The sequence below is a fragment of the Palaemon carinicauda genome, chromosome 13, assembly GCF_036898095.1.
Source record: "Palaemon carinicauda isolate YSFRI2023 chromosome 13, ASM3689809v2, whole genome shotgun sequence".
Lineage (NCBI taxonomy): Eukaryota > Metazoa > Arthropoda > Malacostraca > Decapoda > Palaemonidae > Palaemon > Palaemon carinicauda.
This window is the reverse complement of record NC_090737.1, coordinates 120,088,788-120,114,683: the sequence shown is the minus strand read 5'-3', so window position 1 is coordinate 120,114,683 and position 25,896 is coordinate 120,088,788. Positions and strand designations below refer to the sequence as shown.

Here is a 25,896-nt window from a genome sequence, read left to right as displayed (position 1 = left end):
CCTAGATAAGAAGACTTGTCCCAAAAGTGGGTTCTTGAGTTAAAAGTCCCCAAGTCCATCGTAGTTAGCTTAGGCATCCAGCTCACGATTTCATAATCTACCCTTCATTGATTTCAGTCAGCTGCAGCCATTTCCACAAATAGAATGCTTTTAAAAAAACCTAATTGATATGCTTTTTATTTTGCTCTTTGTATTTTTAATATATTGTAAATACAGGCTCTTATCTTTGATAGTTCTCAAGATGAGGGTTCTTATCTAGAGGACTTACCTTTGATAAAAAAGTTCCTCTAGGAATACTTCCCCATAGGGATTCACCACCACCTCGTGGCACACTGTAGATGGTACTAAAGGTATTTGATGTATTTCAGCTGCATTGCTTTGTACCATCTGCTTTTTATTTGTTCCATTGGTATCTTCCCACCTAGTGGCCCAACCTCTTTAACTTTACCTTGCCCCAATTTTCACAAGTTCTTTCTGAATAAATTTATGGGTGGATGTTCTGAGAATAGAAGCAGGATTCATTGATCTGGGAAAGCCACTTTACTGTAATATCTGGGTTATCACATCAAACTTTGAAATTCTAGGAGCTTGTTTTATTAGTGAATTCACTTAGTTGCTGTAATTCACAAGCACATAGGTTAAAACTTTGATAAAAATTGACAGCTAGCATGAGTTGATCAAGTCAGAATTGTAAGGTGGTTAGGGTTGAATATTCTTATGCCTGAGAAATGTCGCAGAGTCACCATTTGGAATGGCCTTCAGTCAGATGTGTGGAAATAATTAATTTCGGTTGTATGTACCCCTCTTCCCTAGGGTTCCTTAGAAATTTGATAAAGCTTGAATTTAGTTTCTTGTATTTTTATTTTCTGAAGGCATATGTCATGTTTAAATCTGAATCTGTAGCAGGTAAAGAAAATGGAACACCGTAAGCTGAAAAAGAAAATACAATTGTGGATATCATGGAATAATTGTCGTATAAATACTACTGTATTTTATCAGTAAATCCTTTACCATTGTTAGAATTTATTTTGAATGTCCTCACAATTATGCATAAATTGAGTAAAGTATTTTTTTTTTCCAGATACCCAACCCTCTCTTTGATCTGGCGGGTATTACTTGTGGGCATTTTCTTGTTCCATTCTGGACTTTCTTTGGTGCCACCCTCATTGGCAAGGCTGTCATCAAAATGCATATACAAAAGATGTTTGTTATAATTGCCTTCAATGAGTCACTGCTGGCCAGGGCTGTTGGGCTGTTAGCTTTTGTACCAGTGATTGGATCCAAATTAGAACAACCATTCAAGACCTTTTTGGAAAAACAAAAACAGAAATTCCACAGAAAACCTGGCATTGGAGCAACAACTCAGGTAGGTTGCACTTAGATAGACTTATATTTTATTTATCTCTGTGACTGTTTTCCTATGCTTGCCCCTTTATTTCTTATAATCTTATCCATCATCACGAGATGACCGACAGATGTAAAATGGATTGCTGCTATTACCTATAGTCCATTTCTTTTAGCGATGCATATTTGCACCGACTCGCAGCGGTGCCCTTTTAGCTCGGAAAAGTTTCCGGATCGCTGATAGGTTGGACAAGATAATTCTAACCAATCAGCGATCCAGAAACTTTTCCGAGCTAAAAGGGCACCGCCGCGAGTCGGTGCAAATATGCATAGTTAAAAGAAATGGACTATAGAAGCTCATTATTTTCTTGCATGAAATACTTCAAAACTCGGATAAAGTATTTTATTTATTTACTAATTTTAAGAAGACAAGGTTACTAGAGAATACCTCTAAAGTTTATGGATATGAAGGTCCGTATACACATGGCATCACCTACTATCCAATGAATTTAATAGTTGAAGTACTGTATTATGTATTACAGCTGACCCTTACTACCTAACGGTAATTACCTTTAAACTATTTGAAGTACAATATTGTAATTATAAAAGACAGGCATGACTTAATCCTCCCACTAACTTGATTGCTGAATTCTTTTTCTGTTGTATAATATTGCTGAAGTATTGTTTATTTCTTTAAACACTTCCATTAACTAAGTAATTTTTTACTTCTTGTCAAGAGGTATCATTTTAGACTAGTTTTAGAATACTCTCATTATTAGTAGTCGCTTAAAAGTATCAACTTCAACTCTGTCATACCACAATCGACCATTAGAAAACACTGCCATTTTATTTCATTAACAGTATTTGAACATTTAAGTTTTACTGATTATTTTTATGAACCTCCCCAGATGTTCAAATTGCTTCTACTCAAAACTTCGTCGATGTCTACAATATAAAAATATTTTTCTCTCCCCTTGCAAAATGCCTCCCACCCTGGTAACCACGCCATCTGCCGTTTGGTGGCAACTGACTAGACAATGATACGATCTATTACTTCCTATTTTTAAGTTTTCTTATTGCTGGGGCCTCTGTGAGACTTCTTTACTTCGTCCCAGGATTCAGAATTGGTTTTCATTATTTCATTTTGAACCAGTAAATCACAATGTGATTCAAATTCCAGAGAAGACAGAGAACACTGGCTAACTTCTTAAAGTTTTGCATAATTGTAGTTTCTTCCTACTTGCTAATCCTGCAATCTTTTTTCATTTTGGCCCTCTCGAGTTCTGAGGTAATAGGTAATAGCGTCCAACTTTCTTTATACCTTTGTTTGTGGCATGAATATTTAGTAAAGGGGTTTAGAGTCAGATTGGATTCCCTGTTCTAGTCTTACATAGGAATCTCCTTAGAGACCTCAAAGCTCTTTAACCTCCAAAAGATTATTTTTTAGATAATTTCAGAAAGCTAAAGGTTCATGTTATAATTTGAGGTGAGCCCAGCCCAAACTATAATTTTACTTTTTGTATTTTTCTTAGCCACAATTCACAATATAATGAAGTTCATTTAATTTTTAAACTTAGAGTTATTAATATAATAAAACATAGTTACTACCCTTATTTATTTCAGATGAAACACTTGTAATTTAGTTAAAACATGGAAAAAGCTAGGTACTTGGTCCGTATAAGACAGATTCACCCAGTACTCTTAGGGGGAAAATTTGTTTCATTTCCATGATTTGGCTTACGCGGCCATTTTTATAAACTAATTACCCTAATCATGTATAACTAGAGTTGACTTATCAAACATTTTGCTTTTAAAAACTTACAGTTGTCAGAATGGATTAGGGTAATATTAGAAACAATGTTACTTTTTTTTTATAGTTTCTCATTTTAGAATTTTTTAAAAGGTTCTCGTGTTTTAGAATTTTGAGAAGTCTCATTTTAGAGATCTCGGATATAATAGTTTTACCATGAACAGATAGGCTGTCATCATTAATATCAGATAGACATCTTGATAGACTACAGGTTGTTTCCTGTACATTAATGAGATTTTGAGGGTAGAAAGTGCTATTAATAAAACTTCCTATTGGTGAAAGTTATGGGGAGGTGAAAGAAGCATTCTACTGTCAAACACCGAAGTGGGAATAGTGGGAGGGGTATCACGGTTGTAACTAGGCGTTGAAATTATGAATTCGTTTGATTATTATTTTTATAGAACACTACAGGATCCTCAAACTGAAAATATCGCCATTAGTATGATCTATACCTTTACAAAAAAAATAGCAAACCCTTTCTATACGGACTTTCATCATAGGCTTATGATATAAGTCCGTATTGAAAGGGTTTGCCATTTTGGGGGGAAAGGTTTAGATTTTTAACGTATACTCATCATTCTAAATGAATTAGTTTTGTACATATACACACTCATACATATGTGTGAAACAACTCATGCATATGTGTTTGTTCCAACACCTTAGCTGATGTCTCTCTCCTATTGCTTTCTATACGGACTTACATCTTAGGCCTATGATGAAAGTCTGTATAAAAAGGGTTTGCTATTTTTTTTTTTGGTAAAGTTTAGATTCTATTGATAGCAATATTTTCTGTTTGAGGATACTGTAGTGTTCCATAAATTGCATGAAAATAACAATTAAACAAATTCATTATTTCAACGCTGAGTTACAACGGTGATACCCCTCCTGCTCCCTTCTATCCCCACTTTGGTGTTGGGTATTAGAATGCTCCTTTTACCTCCCTGCAATTTTCACCAATGACAAGTTTAATTAATGCCATGTTTTTAGTAGATTCTGGTATTAAAAGAAAGTTTATAATAACATGTTTTTCTTAGTGTGATTTATCCCAGTGTGTGTTAAAATATGGGAAATACTGTACTGTATGTGAAAAGTTATAAAATTATGTAGCGTACATCCGAAAACAAGCTCCTGTCGTCAACTTCGACGGATGTTGTTATTTAGACTTACTATTTCAATACTTTATAATTTCTATATTCGTTAACATTATTTATTGACAAAACATATATCTGAGGAGAAATTTAGGTTGGTAAATAAGTTTCAATTTACATTACTTGGTAATTATTTGAAAAGAATGATGCTATTTGGACAAAAATACTAAATCAGTCAGCTGTTACAAAACTACAGTATTCCAAGCTAAAAGGGCACCCCTGTGACTCTGTGCAAATCTGCCCCACAAAAAAAAGAAAAAGGGATCTTAATGGATGTGCTTTACAGCAGACCCGTAGGCCTCTGACGGCAGTGTTCTCTTCCTTAAAGATCTATTTCAATTTTGTTACTCTTCTTGAAATATGTTATTTTAATTGTTCATTATATCTCCTGTAGTTTATTTATTTCCTTTCATCACTGGGCTATTTTTCCTTGTTGGAGCCCTTAGGCTTATAGCATCCTCCTTTTCCAACTAGAGTTATGGCTTAGCTAGTGATAATAGTAATAAGGGCTATTCTTGTGATTCTTTTGAGTTTTATCCCACCTGACCTGGCTGTCCAGCAACTTCAGCTCATTCTCACACCAATTATTGATTCTTATTCAACAGTAGAACCTTTGGCAAACCCTAGGAAGACATCGATATGCAGATCGGTGGTCTCTCCAAATTACTTGTATGAACAGAAACCAACATCTCTTTTATTTACTCCAATTTCATTCCTTTGTATTAAGAGTGCCGCATAGCTCACAACAAAATTAAAAAGTTAAGATCATCAGCCAGGCAAAATGGGTCCCCCCCCCACATGGGAACTTTTCACCTTTATGCCAACCACCTTCTCATTACTTTCATCCATCAGTTCTACACTCAAGTTAATACATATACAGGCAGAAAAGGGTAGTATTGTGTCTATGAGGCATATTTTTGTTATACTGGTATTAATTATATTAATTTTCTTTTACAGGATGAAAAGAACATTCTTGCCTGGATATTTGAGAAATTGATTCTTCTTATGATATTCTACTTTATTCTGAGCATTGTCAATTCATTTGCCCAGAGTTACCACAAGAGAATACACAAGACTTCACGAGAGAAGAAGCTGGCACAGGATTGATTGGGTGTACAACCTGTTGTTAATCAATTGTGATCCAAGATGAATTGCCAAATACCACTTTCTCTAGATGTCTCAGGCAGAAGAGGCATTTCAGTGTCATCATCTTGAATTTGAGTCTGTTAGGATAGGGTAGATGATTGGATGCTAGTTAGGTTAGTATAGGATAGTTTTAATATGCCGATAAGCTAATTTTTGAGCAACCTGGAATCACAGAGGATGATGGAGCTCAAATGTCAGTTCTTCTGCATTAATATATTTTCTTTTTTATTTTGAACTCTACAGTTGTTTAATCTTTAATATAAATTTGTTGAATTTATTAGTTAAGTCAGTTTAGCTTTGTTGAACTGTTGAAAAGACCTTTGTTATACAATTATCCTATTTCTCTGCTTTCTTCTGAAATGCTGCTCTACTATTCTCCAAGTACTGTAGTATTTTGTTACTGTAGTGAGCTATTCACAAAACAGTTTTTTGCAAGGGTTTTCAAATTCCAGTATTTGTTTTGTCTTAAATTTCACTTGATGCAAAATAGGAATGAATGCTGCAGTGCAGTATTGGAAGTTGATAGTGTATAAGTGTCACTGGACTACTGTATGTGTTATTTGCTGAAAACACTCAGGTTGTTAACCCCCAATTCACTGATGTTCTTTTTTTAAGTGTTTCTTGGGGCCATGAGGGCGTTCTCCTTGCTGAAGTAAGATACTGTATGTGAAAATGGAGAACTATATCACAAAAGCAGTTGAAACACTATTGCTTAAAAGCAAGAAGTTACTCTGCTTTGATAATGGCTTAAAATTTCTCACAGACTGCAAATATACAAAAATATTGAAAACTGAATATACCATTAGAAATTTATTGCAGTTTAGAAAGTTTGAAATTTTCGTTCAGAGAGAGGAGTTAAAAGTTTTTGTATCTTAATGGGAAAATCAGATTCAAATTGTAGAACTGATTGAGTGGTTTAACAGGAAACTATATTTAGTGACCATTCCCTTATTATTAACAGGAAAATAACTGCATGAACTTTAGACAATTAGATGAATTTTGCTGTACTGCATGACTGGCCTCCCTCTTGGTCTTACAGCTTATTGTATTCACTCAATGAGAGCATGGCCATGCAATATTTTTTATGGTCCACTACATCAAGTATTGTGTTGTACTGTAAAAGACTCTTTTGTACAAATATTTGTTATACTCGGGGGTATCTGATAAGTATTCAAATTTGCTACTAACTTTTTGTTAGTGTGTTTATCTCGTACCACCTTGTCCATAATGCTGATTATCTGTAAAAGCATGACCAGTTTGTTGACCATTTAATGATCACAGGATAATTTACTTCTTACAAAACTGGTTTGACTAAGTTTGTTTCTTTTCTTAAAACTTTTGTGTATCAGCCTGCCAGTCATTGCATAGTCTTATCAGCTGTCCACCAAATAGTGGTATCCATTTGAAACTGGTGTTGAAGAGTTTAACAGAATATTTTGCCATCGTACCCCAGAGTAGTATGTCACATATGAAAGTGGTTGTGTAAAAGTGAACATCTTTGATGATGGTTTTTACATTTTTATAGTATTGTTCTCAAATTCACGATTAACAGCAGCTATAGGTTATGAATTGAAAATACAGTAAAAGGAAGGCCTGCTGTCCAGTATACAAAATTACAATGGGCAAATTGACACGTACTTATCACCCAATACTAAGTGAAAAGGGTGCTAAGGTTTTACGTTTGACTATTGGTTCATATAGATATATCAGTCGTATATTTAAATACTGTATTGTCACATGTGCCTATTTCTATCAATTATTTTGTATTGGAACAAATGTGATTTAGGGAGTGTATTCCATGAATGGATCTCATGAACTTGTGGCTGAAGTACAAGAAAAGTGAAGAGAATTAAGCCATGAAATCCAATGAATCTGGAGAGTGCTTACTGTGTATTTTTTTATTCCTGTCTTGTACTGTGTTTGTTAACCTGAGGATTAAAGTGTTAACCCAGATTGGTTACTTGCTATGTCGTTGTTGTACTGTATTGGTAATGTCTTGAGTATGCATGTGCCTCATGCAAGATTTAAAGAGTATAGATTTATGTATTGCATAAGAAAAGTGCGTTGGTGCTTGTGGTTATGACGGGGACATCTACTGGCATCGCTGTGACTTGAATGTTGTGTGGCTTGGATCTCTTTCCTTTTTTGTATCACTTTGTTAAATCACTATTAGTTTCACCTAAACTTCCCAGATGGTGTGATGCCTATTAGTGCAAATATCCCATATTTACCTCCATAAACTTCTATGTGGGATCATAACATAGGCTCAGTGAGAGTTGATAGGTATGTGGGGTTATTGCACTGCAGAAACTGCAGCATTGACCTAAACAGTACATGAAGAACCCAGTTGCTCTTACAATATTGCAACAATACAAGAGTTGAAGATTATGCATCTTGTGCTCAAGCTCACCTTAGAATAAATAATGAAAGTCAGTAATGGAAATTTAAGTGGGGTCAGTGGTTAATTGTGTATATTGTGTACATGTGTAGATGAACTGTTTTTAGTACTGTATACATAAAGTTATGTATTTTTTCAGCACGTGCACTGATTAGTAATGAATTTTTCTTTTGTAAGTTATAATTTATTGAAGATGATACAAGCTTCATATTCATTTTCTAAATTGAATAACAGATTTATACAAAAAGAGTAGTCTGTATATATAGTAAATAAATTCTAGAAAGTCAAGTTGTTTTCATTCAAGAGTCATCCTTGATAACATTATGCTTTACTCTAATCCATCTAGCTCTTCTGTAGTAGCCCCACTCACGCAAGATTCGCCACCAGATGCTCGAGATTGGTTAGCTCTTGAAAAGGGAATGACTTCACGAGTCATAAGTCTTTCCTCATGATTACCAGTACAACATTCAATGAGATGAATGTTTACACTGTGCTTGATGACATTCTCTTTCAAAAGTGTTTTTGAGAAAAATTGTATACTGTAACAGAGCTTTTGTGTTCAGAGGATTTATGTGATACTGAATGACCAGTTTATCTCGCATGAACTTTGTTCTCTAAACTTGGTACAATACTTCATAACTATAAGGTTTGGTTTTTATATACAGTACTGAAAATTATCAAGAACATTCCCTATGATTTTTGTGTACGATAAAACAAGTGGTTTTCGGGTAATGTTCTTTGTTTTTTGTATAATTTTTTCAATCCATTTTGCTGTGTCTGTATTTTACAAAATACATTTTATTAGCTTTGTTGGTGGGTTTCTGGATAGTATAATGTACATTATATAGAGTAGTAGGGAATGGAAGCATTCATAGTCCTCTAATTAAGAAAAAGATTGCAAGGTTCTCCAATCTTTACTGAAGTCCCCTAGTAACCAAGGAAGTATTTTGAGGTTCAATAGTTTTAAGGATTTCATTTTCAAACCACAGTATGTCATGTAAAGAAGCAAATGTTTCGCTTTAGTGGAGGTCAACTAGCTATCTTCACGATTCAAAAACATGAAGTTTATTCAGAAATTCATTACTAAAGAAATATGGAGAACTTGTGGAGTTTACAATAAAGTAGTTAAAGGTGTCTGGTTTCACTTTTATCATCATTTGAAGAGCTGCTCAACGAAATATCAGCTGGCCAAAGCCAACCCCTCACCATGTTTCCCAACCTGAACAGTAACCTCTCCAGCAAATAACTTAAACTTGTGAGCTATGGCGTGACTCCATCTAGTATGCAAGGGGCTATCGATTCCAAACTATACTAGCCATGTACTGTATATAAACCCAGCATTGTAGAAGACCTGTTAATTGACAGCTACTGTATGTATATGAACTAGATTAGTGTAAACAGAAGAATCTGAAGAGAATATGGATGAAAAGATCAAAAGGTGGAAGGAAAGGGAAAAGATTGCAAAAACAAAGCAAAAAGCCTCTTGAAAGAAAAATTGATCAGGAGTGTCCATGTGGTAGTTACTATGAAGGTGTTTGGGGGTAGGGTTGCCAGCCATCCTGTCTTATCCAGGAAATTTTCTGAATCTGATCATTTTCTCCTGCACCGCATTTAACCTTCTGTGGCGCCCTTATTGTCCTGTTTTTAGTTCCTAATCAAAATTTATTTTTATATAGGAAAATAGAATTTAGATAACCAAACTTAATAAACTAATTTTGCTGTAGTTTACACAAAGATATCAATGGGGTTTGCAACCTAATTGGTTACAAACAGTGACAGCTACCAATTTTCTAACAGCTGGTCATTTTCATTGAATCATCCTGTCATTTGTAACTATTTGCCACAGTCTACTTTTTTAACTTATAAGGAAATCCATCCATCCCAAGATATCTTGATGTAAATGTAAATTTTCAGATGAATATTCAAGAAAATTGACAATTACCAAACAAGGCAGGAGCTGTTTTAAAGCAAACTGTGGTTTGTATAGGCTCAATTTCACTTTCAGTATTGAACTTGGCAGGAAGAATGATGTAGAGACACAACAAAGCTCATACAATATATTTCCCCCTCTTCAAAAGATCATAAAATAGCAAACTTCTTGATCAAGTAAAACACACTTAAGAAAATAGAATATTAGTCACAGGAGTAACCATGACCTTCCATACTGTTCATCATCAATCATTAGTTTAAACGACTGTAGACATTTAGTACCTGTACTAGCAACAGTATTTCCTGATTCTAAAACTGCAAGCAAATTTTTCAAGTACTAGAACAAACTGTTCCACAAAAATAGAAAATAATTTCTCTCTACCTATTATTGGTTAGATTGTTAAAAAATAGATATCTCTGAGATATTTTCATTTATTGTACAGTATTTTTCATGGAATAATGGCTTACTGATAGATTATTGCTTGTAAATTCCCTTCCAAATGAGACCTTGGCAATAATAGCAAGATTCTAGAGAGACAATCTCATGAGTTAGGACTGGACATGAAGGAACGTATAGCTTTAGGTGGATATAAGACCCATGCTCATTTTGGTGGATGTTTGCACAAATAATGTCTTTTCAAAATTCCAGAAAAGCCTGAATGAATTGAAAGGTATTGAATGTCCAGTGACTCCAGTCCATATTCTGGACATTGCTGCTTATACCATGGCTGATGTTCTTTCTGTTGATGTTGAAGTAAATATTGTAAAGTTGTTTGTCATACTTCAATATTTATACTGCTAAAACTGAGAAGGTGAATGATTTCTGCAAGTTTTTTTTTTCCAGTATACCTCACTTCTCATACTCTCTAAAAGTCCTTTTTTCTCTGATGAGAGCAGAGAAAATCCCAATTATTTGAAGAACTAAATCTTTCTTTGCTTCTAATGATCCGCTGACTGAAATTCATGTGATTTTGTTTACAGTCTTGAGTGTGTTTTTATCAGCAGGATTTTAAAGATAAAAAAAAAAAAGAGAAAACAGCATTTCTGAAGTACTTGGCTACTTGAAACAACTCATTGTAGTTATAAAGGAAACAATGGATGTATAGTTTATTCCTTTCAGTGTGAAGAGTTGCCTTAACAATGATGATGTCACATCCCAGGAGAAAAAGAAATTCTTACTTGCAGTGGATAACCACTACAGCACTACCATAATGACCTAGAGAAATGGGTATCATCTTCAGAGAGTTTTGATAACTTTTCATGGATGTTATTAGATACTTTTCGAACATAGGGACAAGTATAATCGTCTTGTCTAGTGTTGAAAAACTAGAATGTGCGCGTGGTAGAGGGCATGGCTTCTCAAACACCACGTTGTTACCATGGTTATGCAAACAAATCCGATAATAATGAAGAAACCTACACTTTTTTAAGTTAATTGACCCTGCTGACCTTTGAACCCCAACCACTTACAAGGGTAATGCTGTCGCTATATCATGTTGGATATCTCTAGATAGGCAATTGCGCTATGCACAGTTTGGCACGATACAATAAATAGACATTTTTTACTTTTGGTGACATTAACCTTGATCATGTTTTATATCATAATATAGGCAATTGAATTAAGTACATTTTAGCCATAATTTCATGCAGAAAGAAATTTTATTCACGTTTGTTACCTTAACTTTGACCCAATCCCTCCCAAAATCTAATCAAATTGTCCTTGGATCATGTCCAATCATCCCACCAAATTTCATTAGATTCAATTACATTATAGAATAAAGACGTTTTTGACATTTTCGTGACCTTGAACGTGATCATGTATATCACAACACAAGCAGTTGAATTATGCACATTTTGGTACTAGTTGCATGCAAATCAAATAAAAATTGACCACGTATAGCAAAAAGATTTTTTCCCTTTTCCAATGCCTTGACCTTTCATCCCATTACTCCAAAAATCCAACCAAATTTTCCTTGGATCACGGCCAATCGTCCCACCAAATTTCAAGAGATTTGGTCAAATAGTTTTTGAGTTATGCTATTCACAAACATAAATAGATAAATACAGGCCTATCAAAATATAACATGGCAAAAGTAATAAACGTATAAACATTGACAAGTTGCAGATATTGGCAGATGTGCCCAGGATTACAAAATCTTCTTGAAAAAGATTTTAGACATGTGAAATGTATAATAAGAACGGATGGTGAGAAAATAGAGGAACTGAGAACACTGCTGTATTAAATGGAACAATCTTTGGAAGGTAAAACAATAGATGCTTAGCCGTGAAACAGGAGGTAAATGAGAGAAATGAATAAAATTAACAGCCGACTAATGATGAATAAAAATATCCCAATAGTAGATATATCGGAGACTTTAACAACTGGAACATACATATGCACTGACACAAATAATCAAAAGGTAAAGATTTTGATGAGACGTGGTTACTGTTACCTATATGTCAAGATTCATAGCGGGTGAATGAGAAAATCCTATTACAAATGAAAAATGTGTGGAGGTATGTGGTGTCAAGAAACTGATGGAAAAATGCTAAGCACATCAAATAGTACGGTATTTTGGATATATGATGGAATTGCTTTATATTTAGTATTTAAGAATTAAGTCGTGCTTAATACGTAAATTTTGTGAAATTAAATTGAATGCATACTCAATCCCCACCCTTCAGGTTTTTTTTTTTCTAATGAAGAAAATTAAAATTAACGCTTCTGTCTTAAAAATAACAGGCAATTTATCAGCATTATGTTTGAATTGACGTTATACACCCTTTTGAAGCCAGTTTTTCTTTTTCTCTTATAAGATCATCAGCTCTTGTACAAATCGTATTTGCACTAATGAAATTTGGCGGGCGAGTGACGTATCATAATTTCATCATAGTTAAGGATCTGTTTCTACACGAAAAATCATAATCGTTCGAAAAGTTACTTTCTAGTAATTTCCCTTAATTAAACCTACGTTGTAAGGTATGCTAAATTAAAACTCTCAATAATTATTTAATATAATTTATAAATGGAAATTATTTAACGATCTTGACATTTACTTAAATTTCGTTCGCTAACGAACGCGCAGATCAGCTCGCGCCGACTACACCAGGGTTGCCAGTTTGGCCTTTTTTCAGGCCAAAAAAACTCAAATATGACCTATTATATTTAAATAGGTTTTCCTTTAGTAATATGAAAAAAAAGCCGGGCCTTAAATACTATATTTTTGACCTTTTTCTATTAATGGGTTGGCCTTTTAAAGCCTCTGTTGATTAGAAGTTGGCCTTTTCTCATTTAGAAAACCTGGCAACCCTGACTACACCTGATCGGTTCGCGCAGATCTCCTGAAGAAGGGAGAACGATAACAACAAGCAATTTTGTCCGTCGTATAACGTTGAACCGTACAAGGCTACATGGAGGCTCTCATTCCCGTAATTAACAAGTTGCAAGATGTTTTTAACACCGTGGGGGCTGATGCTATCCAATTACCACAAATTGTCGTCGTCGGGGCCCAGGTTGGTCTAAGGGAGGATCTCTTCCCAAGTATTTGTGTTGTCATTTTGCTGTTGTGGCCTTTTAGGCCTATTTGAGGTTAGGCCCATGGAATGTGCTTAATTATCTCTTTAATTTGTGGTAATGTCATTTTCATAACTGCTTCTACCGTAGTTTATTAATCTTGAACGGCTAAGATTTATGGGATAGGTTGTTAGGCCTATCCTATCGAAAGGTACGTTAATGTTAAGTTAGGCTGTTTTGAAGTGTAGGCTAGGCTTCGATTCTGGTATAAATTCTGATAATACATAAGAGACTAGTATATATTTGTTATAGTATAAAGGTTTATATTTTAGGCCTACAGATGCCCGATTGTCATACAGCTTAACCTCACCCAAACTATGACATTTTGCAAACTCTTTTAAGATATAAATATATATCCTTGCACAGTTTTTGGTAACCGTGGCGAAATATTGCTTTTCAAAGGTTATTATTCATGTTTTGACACTTGCACTAACTGAAAATATGTTTGTAATGATGGTAAATCGTTCTCTAATCTCAACAAAGTCAAGTACAATCAGTTAACAGAACTCTCCGAAATATATTTTGCCAGGGAATGGTAATAACATTATGGCCTTCCTCCTAACTCAAGCTTCAAAGACATTGATACGGTTGTAGATTTGCAAATTGGTCGCCATTAGCGTATTAATAAATCGGGTTTCAATCCCGTTATTTTATGCCTACTGTCGAAGCCCCTCCCACCCTTTTCTGAACTATGTGAGCATCATTGGATGTATCCTACCTCCAGATATTCGAATATTTCTATTCTCTTCGACACTTGTCATATTTTACGTCGAGTTTATTACCAGTTCTTTTCTCTTATGTGTGTGTAAATTTTGTAAAAGATATAAAGTTCTGGATCATTCGAAAGGAAATTTTTATTAGCAATCAATTCATTTCCATAATAGTTTGTGCCAAGACGAATTAAAGGAAAATGTCCCAAAAAGGGGCCTTCGGTCCTTCTGTTTGAGTGGCACATTTTTTTTTGCCAGTAGGTTCATTCTCAGAGGGCTAATGTCCTTTGAAGCAATATCACTATTAAGTAAATAAAGTACAGTATGTTATTCCCACCTAGTATCGGTAAATACAGTACATAGTGCTCCATTGATTTAGTACAGTACATTGTATTTCACTGATTTCATTTATGAGTTGTTCAATAATGGGTTGTTGAGATGAATATAAATTAATGTACATTATTTGATTGAAGTTTCCTCAACCATTTCTTTTTACACAGAAGTTTGGGTAGTAATTATGTAGGAGATAAATTGGAAAAGTCCCAAGAGCATTAGACAATAAGGCATTATTAAAAGTAAGTCTCCACTACTTCTCCATCGTTAACAAATAATTCAATACACCGTTACCGATAAGATTTTTTCACTTGATATTTAGATTATCATTTGCTTGCTTGGATTCCAAATGAAACGTGCCAAAATGGCCAGCACTTGACCATATCTTATGGGGAATTCTATGTTAGGGAGAAAATAAACTTATAAATCAGGAATTCTGACTTTTGAACAAAATCTATTAATTTCAGCTTTAATTTTGCTATTGACTTTGAGTGGAATGAACAAGCAACATTTCTTTCAAGAAATGTGTACAGCGCCCATTTTAAAAACCTGTTTAGATGCATGGATATTGTTTCAAAACCAATTTACATTATAACACTTTGAACTTCAGAAAATGTATGTAAAAACTCCATTAACTGTAGTAAATAGTAAGTTGGCTTACAGGAATAACTATAGAGATATCGTATTTGTATTGAGATGAACCTGGCCTAACTTAGGGGTGTATCCTACCTGTGTAAATTCCTGTTAACTAAGAAGAGTTTAAACAGTTGAAAATATTAGATCAAACAAAGTTAAAGGTCCTTGCTCTGTATGAAATATATGATTGGTAACAAAAGAGTTAAAGACCTTGTCAATGCTTATTGGTAGATGTGATAATTGAAAAGAATAAATACATGAATAAAAGTTTGTTTATAAGTAGGATGACATACTAGACAAATATAGTAAAATATTTGTCGTCATAAGTATATTTATGTAAACTACCGAAAGGCAGAATTTGTGATTAACAACCCCTCCCAGGCTTAGTCCAAGAATGAAAGGATGCATTATCCTCATTGCTGCCCATCTTGGGTGCGACCTTTTAATGTGAATGCCTCGCAAGAGAACCTGTTGGTCTCTTAGGTGATGGTTGGAGGATCGGGAAATGCTTGGTCACCATCCTCTTTTTCTTTGGGAAGTCGACCACAAATCCTTGGTCCATTTCTGTGGGTCTTTTAGTTCCAAACAAGTTTGTTAGGGCAAAAGTAGAATGATTGGTGCATCTACTTCTTCCCCTTCCTTGTGTGTGCAGCAACTGTAACCATTATGTTCTGGATCAGTCATCAGATGCTGGTTAGCTGTAGGATGAAGCTTCAGTTCTGCGGCAAGTAAGTCTGTAAGAAGCAGCTCCTTCATCATTTGGTACAAGAGAGTAGATGAAAGAGTGTTTACCCAAAGCCATGAACTTATTTTAGTGGCTTGATTGACTTTTTGGACACGATCTTCTCTGTTTAAGGCAACAATTTTTGTGTGATCCAGTTTAATGTTTCCATTAACTGTTTAGTTATGCATTTGCCACCATAAGGCACAATACTACACAGTAAACTAAAAGTGTTATTCCAGCTTTGAAGACATTGTGAAATTATTTTAATTGGTCAGCTGAATCATTGGGTATTTAGATGTTGAAAGTTTTTGTACATAGTTGATATATGACTAATCTATTTTTATGATGTTAGTGGTAGCAACTCAGGCCCTAACACTTTTCATCCCTAATCTTAGCTGATAGGGAGGTTATTTGAGTCACTTCCTCTGCTCCCCTCAGGACTAGGAACTTTGATACATACAAGGAAAACTTTTCTTCCATTCGAGCTCATAGAGGCTACTTCCTCCCAATGAGGAAGTCTGCTAATTACATGGAAAAATGGCTTGGGCTGACATAAGAACTGTTTTTTAAATAATATTCCCCTCTCAACTGCCCTTCTGGCATGAGGCTAAAGGTCAAAAGTGGCTTACCTCAGGTGGGCAGGTGGGTGAGTGGATCCCCTTACCCACTCTTCTTCATTACTTAATTACTGTACCTTGTTAGTGGTTCAATGACCATATCAGCTGTGTGAAGGCAATGCTCATAATTGAATGAACTCTGGTTAGTATAACTAGAAAGAATACAAAATTGGAAATGGCTGCTATTAATTCTTGTGTAAACTTACAAATAGTGTAAGTTTCGTTTAGATAGCAAGGGTTGTCTTTAACATAAAAGCTTAGTAACTTTGAAATATATTATAAACACTCAAATTCTATTTAACTGTCAAGTTTATAATAAAGTTATCTGGGTAATAATGTGTCCTTCCTTTTTCAGAGCTCTGGCAAAAGCAGTGTTTTGGAAAGTCTGGTGGGAAGGTCTTTCCTGCCACGTGGTATTGGAATTGTTACAAGGAGGCCGTTGGTATTACAGTTAGTGTATACATCACGTGATGATAATCAATATAGGTCTGCAGAAACAGGTTAGTATCCCAGATCTTTTATCACATTAAGCTAATACATTTTTTTTAATTTTCTGTTCTTGTTGCTCAGACCTTTAATAAGAGCACAATTGGCATACTGTATCTTTTCAAAAATAGCATTTTTATCTGTACAAACTGTTGCATTTTATGTATTTTGAAGTGTGTATTACGGTAAAAGTCTGAGTTCCAACTTCAGCTTAGAGCTTGTATACGCTGTGGCTTAAAATTAAAAAAAAAAAGATCTCTAGTATTTCTTTTTGTGTGTTGGTTACTGAATGCCTATCCTGGGTTCTGTCTAAGGTATCCTGCAAGATGATATAGCAAAGAAGAGATCTAGTTGGAGGGATAAGGTAGGATTGTTGTTTAGCAGATATCCTAAAAGTTTTGTCAGTAGAATGACAGTGTGTTTCTTCAGCAATTTAATGTTTACTGTACAGTACTGTACTTGGAAATGTTGTCATTTTTCTTGGAATATTGTGAAATTTATATTTGAGTGAATACTAAATTTTGAATAAACTGATGGACTTGTACTGACAAGATAAGGCCATCAGGTGACTCGCTGTGGCACGTCTTTCGAGAGGCCCTATCGGGCCCTCGGGCCCCTCCTCGCAAGAATAGGGGATTCCATAAGAGGCTTAGGGTTCCTCGTCCTGAAGGTACCAGGTTTTTTGCTTGTATTCCCTACTAATGTTACTTGATTAATACTGTGCTGAATTAATTGGTGTGCCGAATGTTAGTTGGCTTTTAAGTTGAGGTGCCTTTATGAAGATTTTAGTTTTGGGAACGTTATTTGTATAAAGGTTTATACAAGGTGGAGGTAGGTCATTGATCAAGTGAAAAAGGTTTGAGTCGAAGTTGTAGGCTTTTCAAAATTTTAAATATGTTACTAATACAGGTTTTTCAAATTTTTTTGCTATTAATTCCTTGAAGTGTGCATTATTTTTTGTGCCTTGTGGTATATTAGGTGATTCTAAATGTTATTTGCATCTTCCTATTAGTCCCAGGAGCATTGCCGTTCACAACTTCCCTTTCATTACCTCTGCCTAATATTTCAATTTTTTAACTTGACCTTGAGAGAAAGATACTGTGAGCAAGCCAAACAAAACCTTGAAAATGTGATCTTTGCTTGACTACGCCACCTAATACTAATACATCAATGCTTATATTTTGCCATTTAGGAACATACAGTAGTAATAATGCTATGGGCATCCATGGAATATGAGTTATCCATAGATCTAGCCCATTTATAATTAAGAGAAGAGGGGCTTCTTGTGATTTGTTTTATTTTATATATTAAATTCTTATAGAAAGGAGGGGATGGGTAACTTTATTACTCCATCTATATCAGATGTATGGAAATTGGATATAAGAGATATAAGATTAACAGTAAAAGTTGAATAGATCACTCATGGCTGGCCCAAAATAATTAATTTTGAATAAGACTATTATGACCAGTAATACTTTAAAAAATATTGTTTGCAAAATTGTGATTTAAAGTTCAGTAATCTGTTTACTGAGGCTTAGAATTTTATTTATCAAGGGACTACTCTCTCCTAGCTCTTTTCTGAAGCTGGAATATATTTGATGTGTGAAGCTTCCTTCTTACTGATTCATGTGAACTAACTTCATATTGAATGTTGTAACTGTTACTTTTCAATGAAATTTTTACGTTTTGAGAGTATTTATAGAATGCGTATTTACAGTTACAGTACCCCATTTTTATTATTTTTCATTGAGAAGGACCATTTGCAGAGTTGATATTGGTTGTATCACCCCTCTATTTAGTTTTCAAATGTCATTAGTGGTGTGTTACTACATATTTATTAAATCCATTCTCCTGAATTATTCCTTTTTCAAAGTTTATTTTCGCATCCTTCCTTAAAATGCACTAAGAATGTACAAATTTCTTGAAGGCTTTTCTATTGGCCTTGGTTAATCAGACCAAGTTTCATTTGTATAGCAATGTACCCTATTGAAATTTTATTTAACTAGGACTTGAGGCAGTCCCCATTTTGGATTTGGCTCCCATCCGTAACGAAATCCATCTGTTCCATGATGATTGGTAACAAGGCAAGTTTGATTTGGAACTTGGTCTGGCTCATTGAGACAGTGAGAAAGGCTTGCACAAGGCAAGCTTTCATTAAAGGTTTTAGGTTTGTGATTTTTATCCTCCTGCAATGGTTAAATAAAGTTTGGTATTTTTGAATGCTGCAGGAAGTGAATTTTGTAATACTGTCCTAGCAGAAATTTTTGTGGAAATGAGGACGTCGTTATGGTCCTGTAAAATCTTGGGTCATTAAATTTTACCCAGTCAATGAGCACTAAATGCCATTACCATTGGTTATATGATTATTAATAGTTTTAAGAGCTGGCTACACATTATGTAAAATGCTGCTGTTAAACTATCGTTCAAAACGGAACCAAGTTCACTAAGTTGTATTTCACTGTTAAAACAAACTGGCACATACAGTAGAATCTCGCAATAATGTACACGTTAATAATAGATTCGGGGTATAACTGATCAAATCCAGGTAACCAGAGATATTGTCCAGGTGGCGTTGCAAGGATCACTGTAAGAAGTACACAGTACACAGATATTACAGAAAGGTAATACAGTACAGTAAAACCAATTTTGCCTAATTCAATATTGACGCATCTTCATAATAGATATCTTATATGGGGAATAGTTCTATACCAATTAACTTTTCCTGTGCAAGTCCACTTGAGAAAATGTAAACTGTTTGCTGATTTAAAGCTACTGCTATAGAAGATATAAGCACATATAGTTAACAAATCATGTTTTTAATTTATGTAAAGGCGATGCTTTTACCAATTTTGTTTTATTTGCTGCATTTTTAGAAGTTCAAATTCAAGAAAATAAAGCAGATTCTATATCAAACACCCAAAGGGAAACAGTTGTTTTGTTTACGTTTCATCCTATTTACGCATCCCATTTGAATCCAATGATGCTAATAGCTTTTAGTTAACTGTATGAAAACTAGTACAGTAGTCTATAACATACTGGTATTCCTCTAGTATTTACAGTATTATAAGATGTTTTGACTAAGTTTAAAAAATTACATAATTTCCAAACTTAATGAAAACATCTTATAATGAATATTGCATAAACACAAATATGTTATACTGTAGACTACTACAGTTTTCATACAGTGTACTGAATCCTGTATCATTAACTAGCAATTGTATATGTACTCTAAATGCGTTCGTTCATTATGATTGGCGACGAAACGTAAACAAAACTATGATTTCCTTTTTTGGTCATCAAATATAGGGAAATTGATATAGAATTGGCTTTTAGTTTATTTTGAATTTTAAGGATACAATAAGGGAAACCAAATTTTAATATCATCGTTACCTAACTAAAACTTAGCCTTATATATAGATGGATGTATAATTTAGCAGTAGTCTTAAGCTACAGATATGAAATAAATTGAAATTTGTCAAAAATTTTAAACTCATCTTATATAAGGAAATTTATGGCATTTACATGTTCATTTAAAAGTATAGTAGTCATGTACTGTATGAAATATTTTACAATTTCCTATTTTTCAATATTTAACTTAGCCGGTGATTATAATAGCTGCAACTCTGTTGCTCGACAGACAACTCTAAGGTAAAATTCGCCAGCGATCGCTACACAGGTTGCGGGTGTGCCTAACAGCGCCATCTGTCGTCCAGATACCCAGTACTCAATGTAAACAAAGAACTCAATTTTCTCTCTGTCGAGCTATCGACAAGACGCTCTTACTCGCTGTTGCTAAACTGGAGTTTTTTCACAACTAATTGGTGAAGTACTTTATTCTAGTTTTGAGCTTTCGCTATGCAGGTGTTTTATCTTCATCTTAAATCTTGAACTCGTTTTGGATAGATTTAATTATGGTGACAAAGAGAGTATGGACTTTCTTTCACTTTTAAATGGCCGACCCTTCCCTTAGACGGAAGTGTGTTTAGGCTTTTAGTAAATATCTTATCACGTTATAGATTTTCCTCTATATATTTTATATCTCTCCGCCTTTATTAGGCCTCTTCGATTAACTTTCCATTTATTATAAACATATAAAAATAAATTTTAATGTTTTGTTTATATAGACCTTTCCTGAGAGTAGGCGGTTCTAACTTGGAAACCGAAGTTAATCAACGTTGAGCCCTTTATATCGTAATTAGCTTTTAAAGAGCTAAGGATTTAAAACTTTTTAAATGTAATATTTTATGAAAGAATTTCTTTGATAGTCTTCGTACTGTTTTCAAAGATGAACTAACGTTTAGTTTTTTTATGCTACGCAGTTGTTGACGTTCAGGACGTTCAACATGCGCTCTATCGTTACGATAGAGAGAGAGTGTATCACGGTTTCACTTTGCAGTAAGAGTAAATCGATTCTGAGGTTTTGTTCATTCTTTCTTAGCTTAAATGTTTTAAATTCTAATTTAAAGGAACTTTTTATTTGAAAAACCTTTCAGTTTTTTCCTTTAGTCAAATAACATGTTTTTTTGACGAAATATAATTGGGCTCTTCTCTTAGGTGCGAAATCAAGAGAGAAAGAGAGAGATAGAGACAGAGGGAGAGAGAGGAGAGAAAACGTTCCGTTCAAGCGGGTAACGTTGTTCTCGTGTTACTCGCGTCCCTAGTCGCTGTACGGGGAGGAAGGATAAAACGTTTTTAGGTTTTTATTCTCGTCCCCAGGCTATGTGCGGTGAGAGATTGAAAACGTAGTTATATGAACTAGTGTTTAGTCTCTTTCCCAGCCACTGATTTTTTTTTTTATCTTAAAACATGTTTTCTGTTTTTTTGCTGGTATTAATGAGCTTGCATTATACGACTGATTTCGCAATTACTAACTTTTAATGAAGGGTAGAATTGCGTGTTTCAGGTAGAAATAAGTGCAAAACAGAAAATCGAAGTGATAAAGTGATATGTGCAAAGTGTTACAGTGTTGCGTCCGAGGCGCAAAGTGTTACAGTGTTGCGTCCGAGGGTTCGTCTGTTCGTGCCTGTCGTTCACCTAGTCCGGGACCTCTTACATGCTCCCAAGCCCAGGGGAGAAGTAATGTCAAACGACTTATGGGTTCGAGAGGCCTTGACCAACGAACAGACGTTTTTCCCTCTATGGTATCGGGTGTATCTTACCAAGATCTCCCCTACCATAAGACGAGAGAGACGTTGTTTCTCCTCGTCATCCGAAGGCTTTTCGCATAAGAAACCTGTCACAAGGTTTCGAAGCCCTTAAGCGAAAGTCAGTCCTTTCAGGACAGGTCCAGCGTCCTGGTTACAACCATTAGGACAGCTCTGACCCTATGCAGTCATCGGATAATTGCTCGCCGCCTAACAAAAGCGTAACACAGACTCCGAGAGTTTTTTTGTAGGCAAAGTGTTGCGGTCACAGACGTTACCCTCGTCTCTTACCACAACCATTTCCGTTGATCCTTAATGGGTTGTATGGCAAGACATGCAGTATATGCTTGCCTCCCTTATGGAAGACTATTCTACCGATTAGTCCGTTGAGTCTAGCCGTTTATCTCATCGATATCCTGGCTTTCAGCCAACCTAACGTTCCTTTGTGCTTACTGTTGACGTTGGCGTAGCTTAGTCACGTCAGTCAGGTTGTTTAGAACCACACTCGATGCGGTCTCGTGTGGTTTTTCAGCCGCATTTCGACGTTAGGCCACTTGCCGATGCTCCTGTTGACGTTCAAGACGTTCACTAACAATCGGAGTCGACTTGTTTTGACGCTGTGCGTCAACCTCCGCATTCTAGAGTTGTTTTGACTGCTCAGTCTAGGCAGTCAAAGCAGTCTCGAGTGGACGCTGTGCATCCTCACGCACCTGTTGTGGTTGACAGTTCAGTTGTTGACAGTTCACAGACTGTCAAGCAGTTACATGACGTTGCGTTCTGGTCCGCTACTAATGCACCAGTGAGTGTGGACTCTGCTTGTAAAGCATTGCCACCACGGTAGGTCTCTCCCTTGCTTGAGACTCAGCTTTTATCGGACAAGGTTCCTGTAGATGAGGAAGTTGCTGTTCTCCCTCCTACTGATATTCCCTTGAGGACTCTGTCAGATGGAGAGGAGCCTAAAGCTGCTTAGCCTCCTATGGACTTTAATTAAATCATGATGATTTTTTTTAAGGATCTTTGTCCGGATCTTTTTGTAACTGCTGCTCCTCGTTCGCCTAAACGTCAGAGCTTACACTAGGCCTAGCTACTTCGAAGCCGTTGTTTTTAAGCTAGTGCTCTCTCGCTCTCCTAGAGAGCGTTACGTTGGCTAGGCGACTGGTTTTTCACCAGGAGGAGTTTGGGGGATACAGCCTTTGCTTTCCCTTCTTTTAAACTGGTTTATAGAGCGAGAGTCTGATATGACACGAGAGACGTTCTCGGCTTGGGAGTTCATGCCTCTGCCCAGATAGACTTCTCAATTCTCGTAGACTCTCTCTGGCGCCTAGCCAGGAGACGCTCCAAGTTGTTTACAGGTCAACTTCACAGCTGTTTTCGAGCCTTTGCAGTTTTGCTGTACTATTATGTCACGCATAACAAGGCTTTCAGGGATGGTAAACGGTACCGCCTCAGTCGCTAACCCCGTCTGTTGCCACACCTGCTCCCGTATACCCTAAATGGGCTTTGCTGCAAGACATGCAGTCCAAGCTTGCGTCCTTGATAGAGGACTTTAATGCGGAGAAGGTTGCTACCGAACCTTCTGGCCAACAACCTTCCAACCGGTCGGTTGGGCGCCCTGTTGACGCTGAGGTAACCTACTCGCGTCTGCCAGTTGAGGTGGTTCCTCCACCGATGCGACCCAGTGTGGGTTGCCAGCCGCACGTTGACGTTAAGCGACGCTCGGAGGTGGTTGTTGACGTTCAGGACGTTCAACAACCAGCAGAGGTGACTTGTTTTGACGCAGTGCGTCAACCTCAGCAACCCGGTAGGGTGTTGACTGCACAACCCAGACGGTCTAGACAGTCTCGGGTTGACGCTGTGCTTCCTCGCGCACCCATGGTTGTTGACAGTTCACAGACTGTGCAGCAGTTCCATGATATTGCGTCCGGCTCCGTCTCGCATCCACCAGTGCGACCGGACTCAGCGAGCCAGACGTTGCCCACTCCGTTGCCGTTTCCTCATCAGTTTTCGGATGAGGAACCCTCTGATGAGGACGTTGCTGAACAACAAGACGATCAGCCCCCCGAATAGATCAAGCCCTGCTATCCATCCAGAAGATGCTGAAGAAGGAACGCTGCTCAGTCAGGCTGTGGATGAGTCTGGTAGGGACGCTGTCATCCGTGAAACAATTTGTGTCACTAGGAAGACTACACCTCCGTCCTCTTCAATACCATCTAGCTTTTCACTGGAAAAAGGACAAGACGCTAGAAGCGGTCTCGATCCCGGTTTCCGAAAAGATAAAGTCTTGTCTGACTTGGTGGAAGGACAATATCAACCTAAGAGAGGGTCTTCCCCTGGCTGTACAGACTCCCAACCACGTTCTCTTCTCGGACGCATCGGACGTAGGCTGGGGTGCGACATTAGACGGTCGGGAATGCTCGGGAATATGGAACTCGAGTCAAAGGACAATGCATATCAACTGCAAGGAGCTACTGGCAGTACATCTGGCCTTGAAAAGCTTCAGGTCTCTCCTTCAAGGCAAAGTGGTGGAGGTGAACTCGGACAACACCACGGCTTTGGCGTACATCTCCAAGCAAGGAGGGACCTACTCTCTGACGTTGTACGAGATCGCAAGGGACCTCCTCACCTGGTCAAAAGGTCTAAACATATCACTAGTAACGAGGTTCATCCAAGGCAACTTGAATGTCATGGCAGATTGTCTCAGTCGGAAGGGACAAATAATTCCAACAGAATGGACCCTCCACAAGGATGTATGCAAGAGACTTTGGGCCACCTGGGGCCAGCCAACCATAGATCTCTTCGCAACCTCGATGACCAAGAGGCTCCCAATCTATTGCTCACCAATCCCGGACCCAGCAGCAGTTCATATAGATGCCTTTCTCCTAGATTGGTCACATCTAGATCTATATGCATTCCCTCCGTTCAAGATTGTCAACAAGGTACTGCAGAAGTTCCCCTCTCACGAAGGGACAAGGTTGACGCTAGTTGCTCCCCTCTGGCCCGCGAGAGAATGGTTCACCGAGGTACTTCGATGGCTAGTAGACGTTCCCAGAACACTTCCCCTAAGGGTGGACCTTCTACGTCAGCCACACGTAAAGAAGGTACACCAAGGCCTCCACGCTCTTCGTCTGACTGCCTTCAGACTATCGAAAGACTCTCGAGAGCTAGAGGCTTTTCGAAGGAGGCAGCCAGAGCGATTGCTAGAGCAAGGAGAACATCCACCCTTAGAGTCTACCAATCGAAGTGGGGAATCTTCCGAAACTGGTGCAAGTCAGTATCCGTATCCTCGACCAGTACCTCTGTAACTCAAATAGCTGACTTCCTCTTATATCTGAGGAAAGAACGATCTCTTTCAGCTCCCACTATCAAGGGTTACAGAAGCATGTTGGCATCAGTCTGCCATCACAGAGGCTTAGATCTTTCCAACAATAAAGATCTACAGGACCTCCTTAAGTCTTTTGAGACCACGAAGGAGCGTCGTTTGGTTACACATGGTTGGAATTTAGACGTGGTACTAAGATTCCTTATGTCAGACAGGTTCGAGCCGCTACAATCAGCCTCCCTGAAAGATCTCACCTTAAAGACTCTTTTCCTGGTATGCTTAGCCACAGCTAAAAGAGTCTGTGAGATTCATGCCTTTAGCAAGAACATCGGATTCTCATCTGAAACGGCTACATGTTCTCTACAACTTGGTTTTCTAGCCAAAAACGAGCTGCCTTCTCGACCTTGGCCAAAATCGTTCGATATTCCAAGCCTTTCAAATATGGTTGGAAATGAACTAGAAAGAGTCTTATGCCCTGTTAGAGCTCTTAAGTTCTATTTAAGACGAACTAAACCTTTACGAGGCCCGTCTGAAGCTTTATGATGTTCAGTTAAGAAACCATCTTTGCCTATGTCAAA

The 25,896-nt window shown here is 36.8% G+C and overlaps 2 protein-coding genes across 14 annotated transcripts in view; both read left to right on the top strand.

The window, feature by feature from the left end:
- The window catches only part of Tango5 (Transport and Golgi organization 5), a 58,330-nt gene extending 50,196 nt beyond the window's left edge, over positions 1–8,134 (top strand). For all 8 annotated transcript variants that reach the window (XM_068385759.1, XM_068385758.1, XM_068385753.1 and 5 more), the window contains exons 7-8: positions 1,082–1,366; positions 5,260–8,134. In XM_068385759.1, coding sequence (XP_068241860.1) covers positions 1,082–1,366; positions 5,260–5,409 — 435 coding nt within the window. In that variant the 3' untranslated portion in view covers positions 5,410–8,134. The remainder of the gene's footprint in view (positions 1–1,081; positions 1,367–5,259) is intronic.
- A 4,946-nt stretch (positions 8,135–13,080) lies between these two features.
- The window catches only part of Drp1 (dynamin related protein 1), a 71,808-nt gene continuing 58,992 nt past the window's right edge, over positions 13,081–25,896 (top strand). For 3 of the 6 annotated variants that reach the window (XM_068385752.1, XM_068385750.1, XM_068385748.1), the window contains exons 1-2: positions 13,082–13,288; positions 16,725–16,869. In XM_068385752.1, the coding sequence (XP_068241853.1) occupies positions 13,187–13,288; positions 16,725–16,869 (247 nt within the window). In that variant the 5' untranslated portion in view covers positions 13,082–13,186. Of the gene's footprint in view, positions 13,289–16,724; positions 16,870–25,896 lie in introns of all 6 variants that reach the window. The other 3 variants (XM_068385749.1, XM_068385747.1, XM_068385751.1) reach the window with 2 other exon arrangements.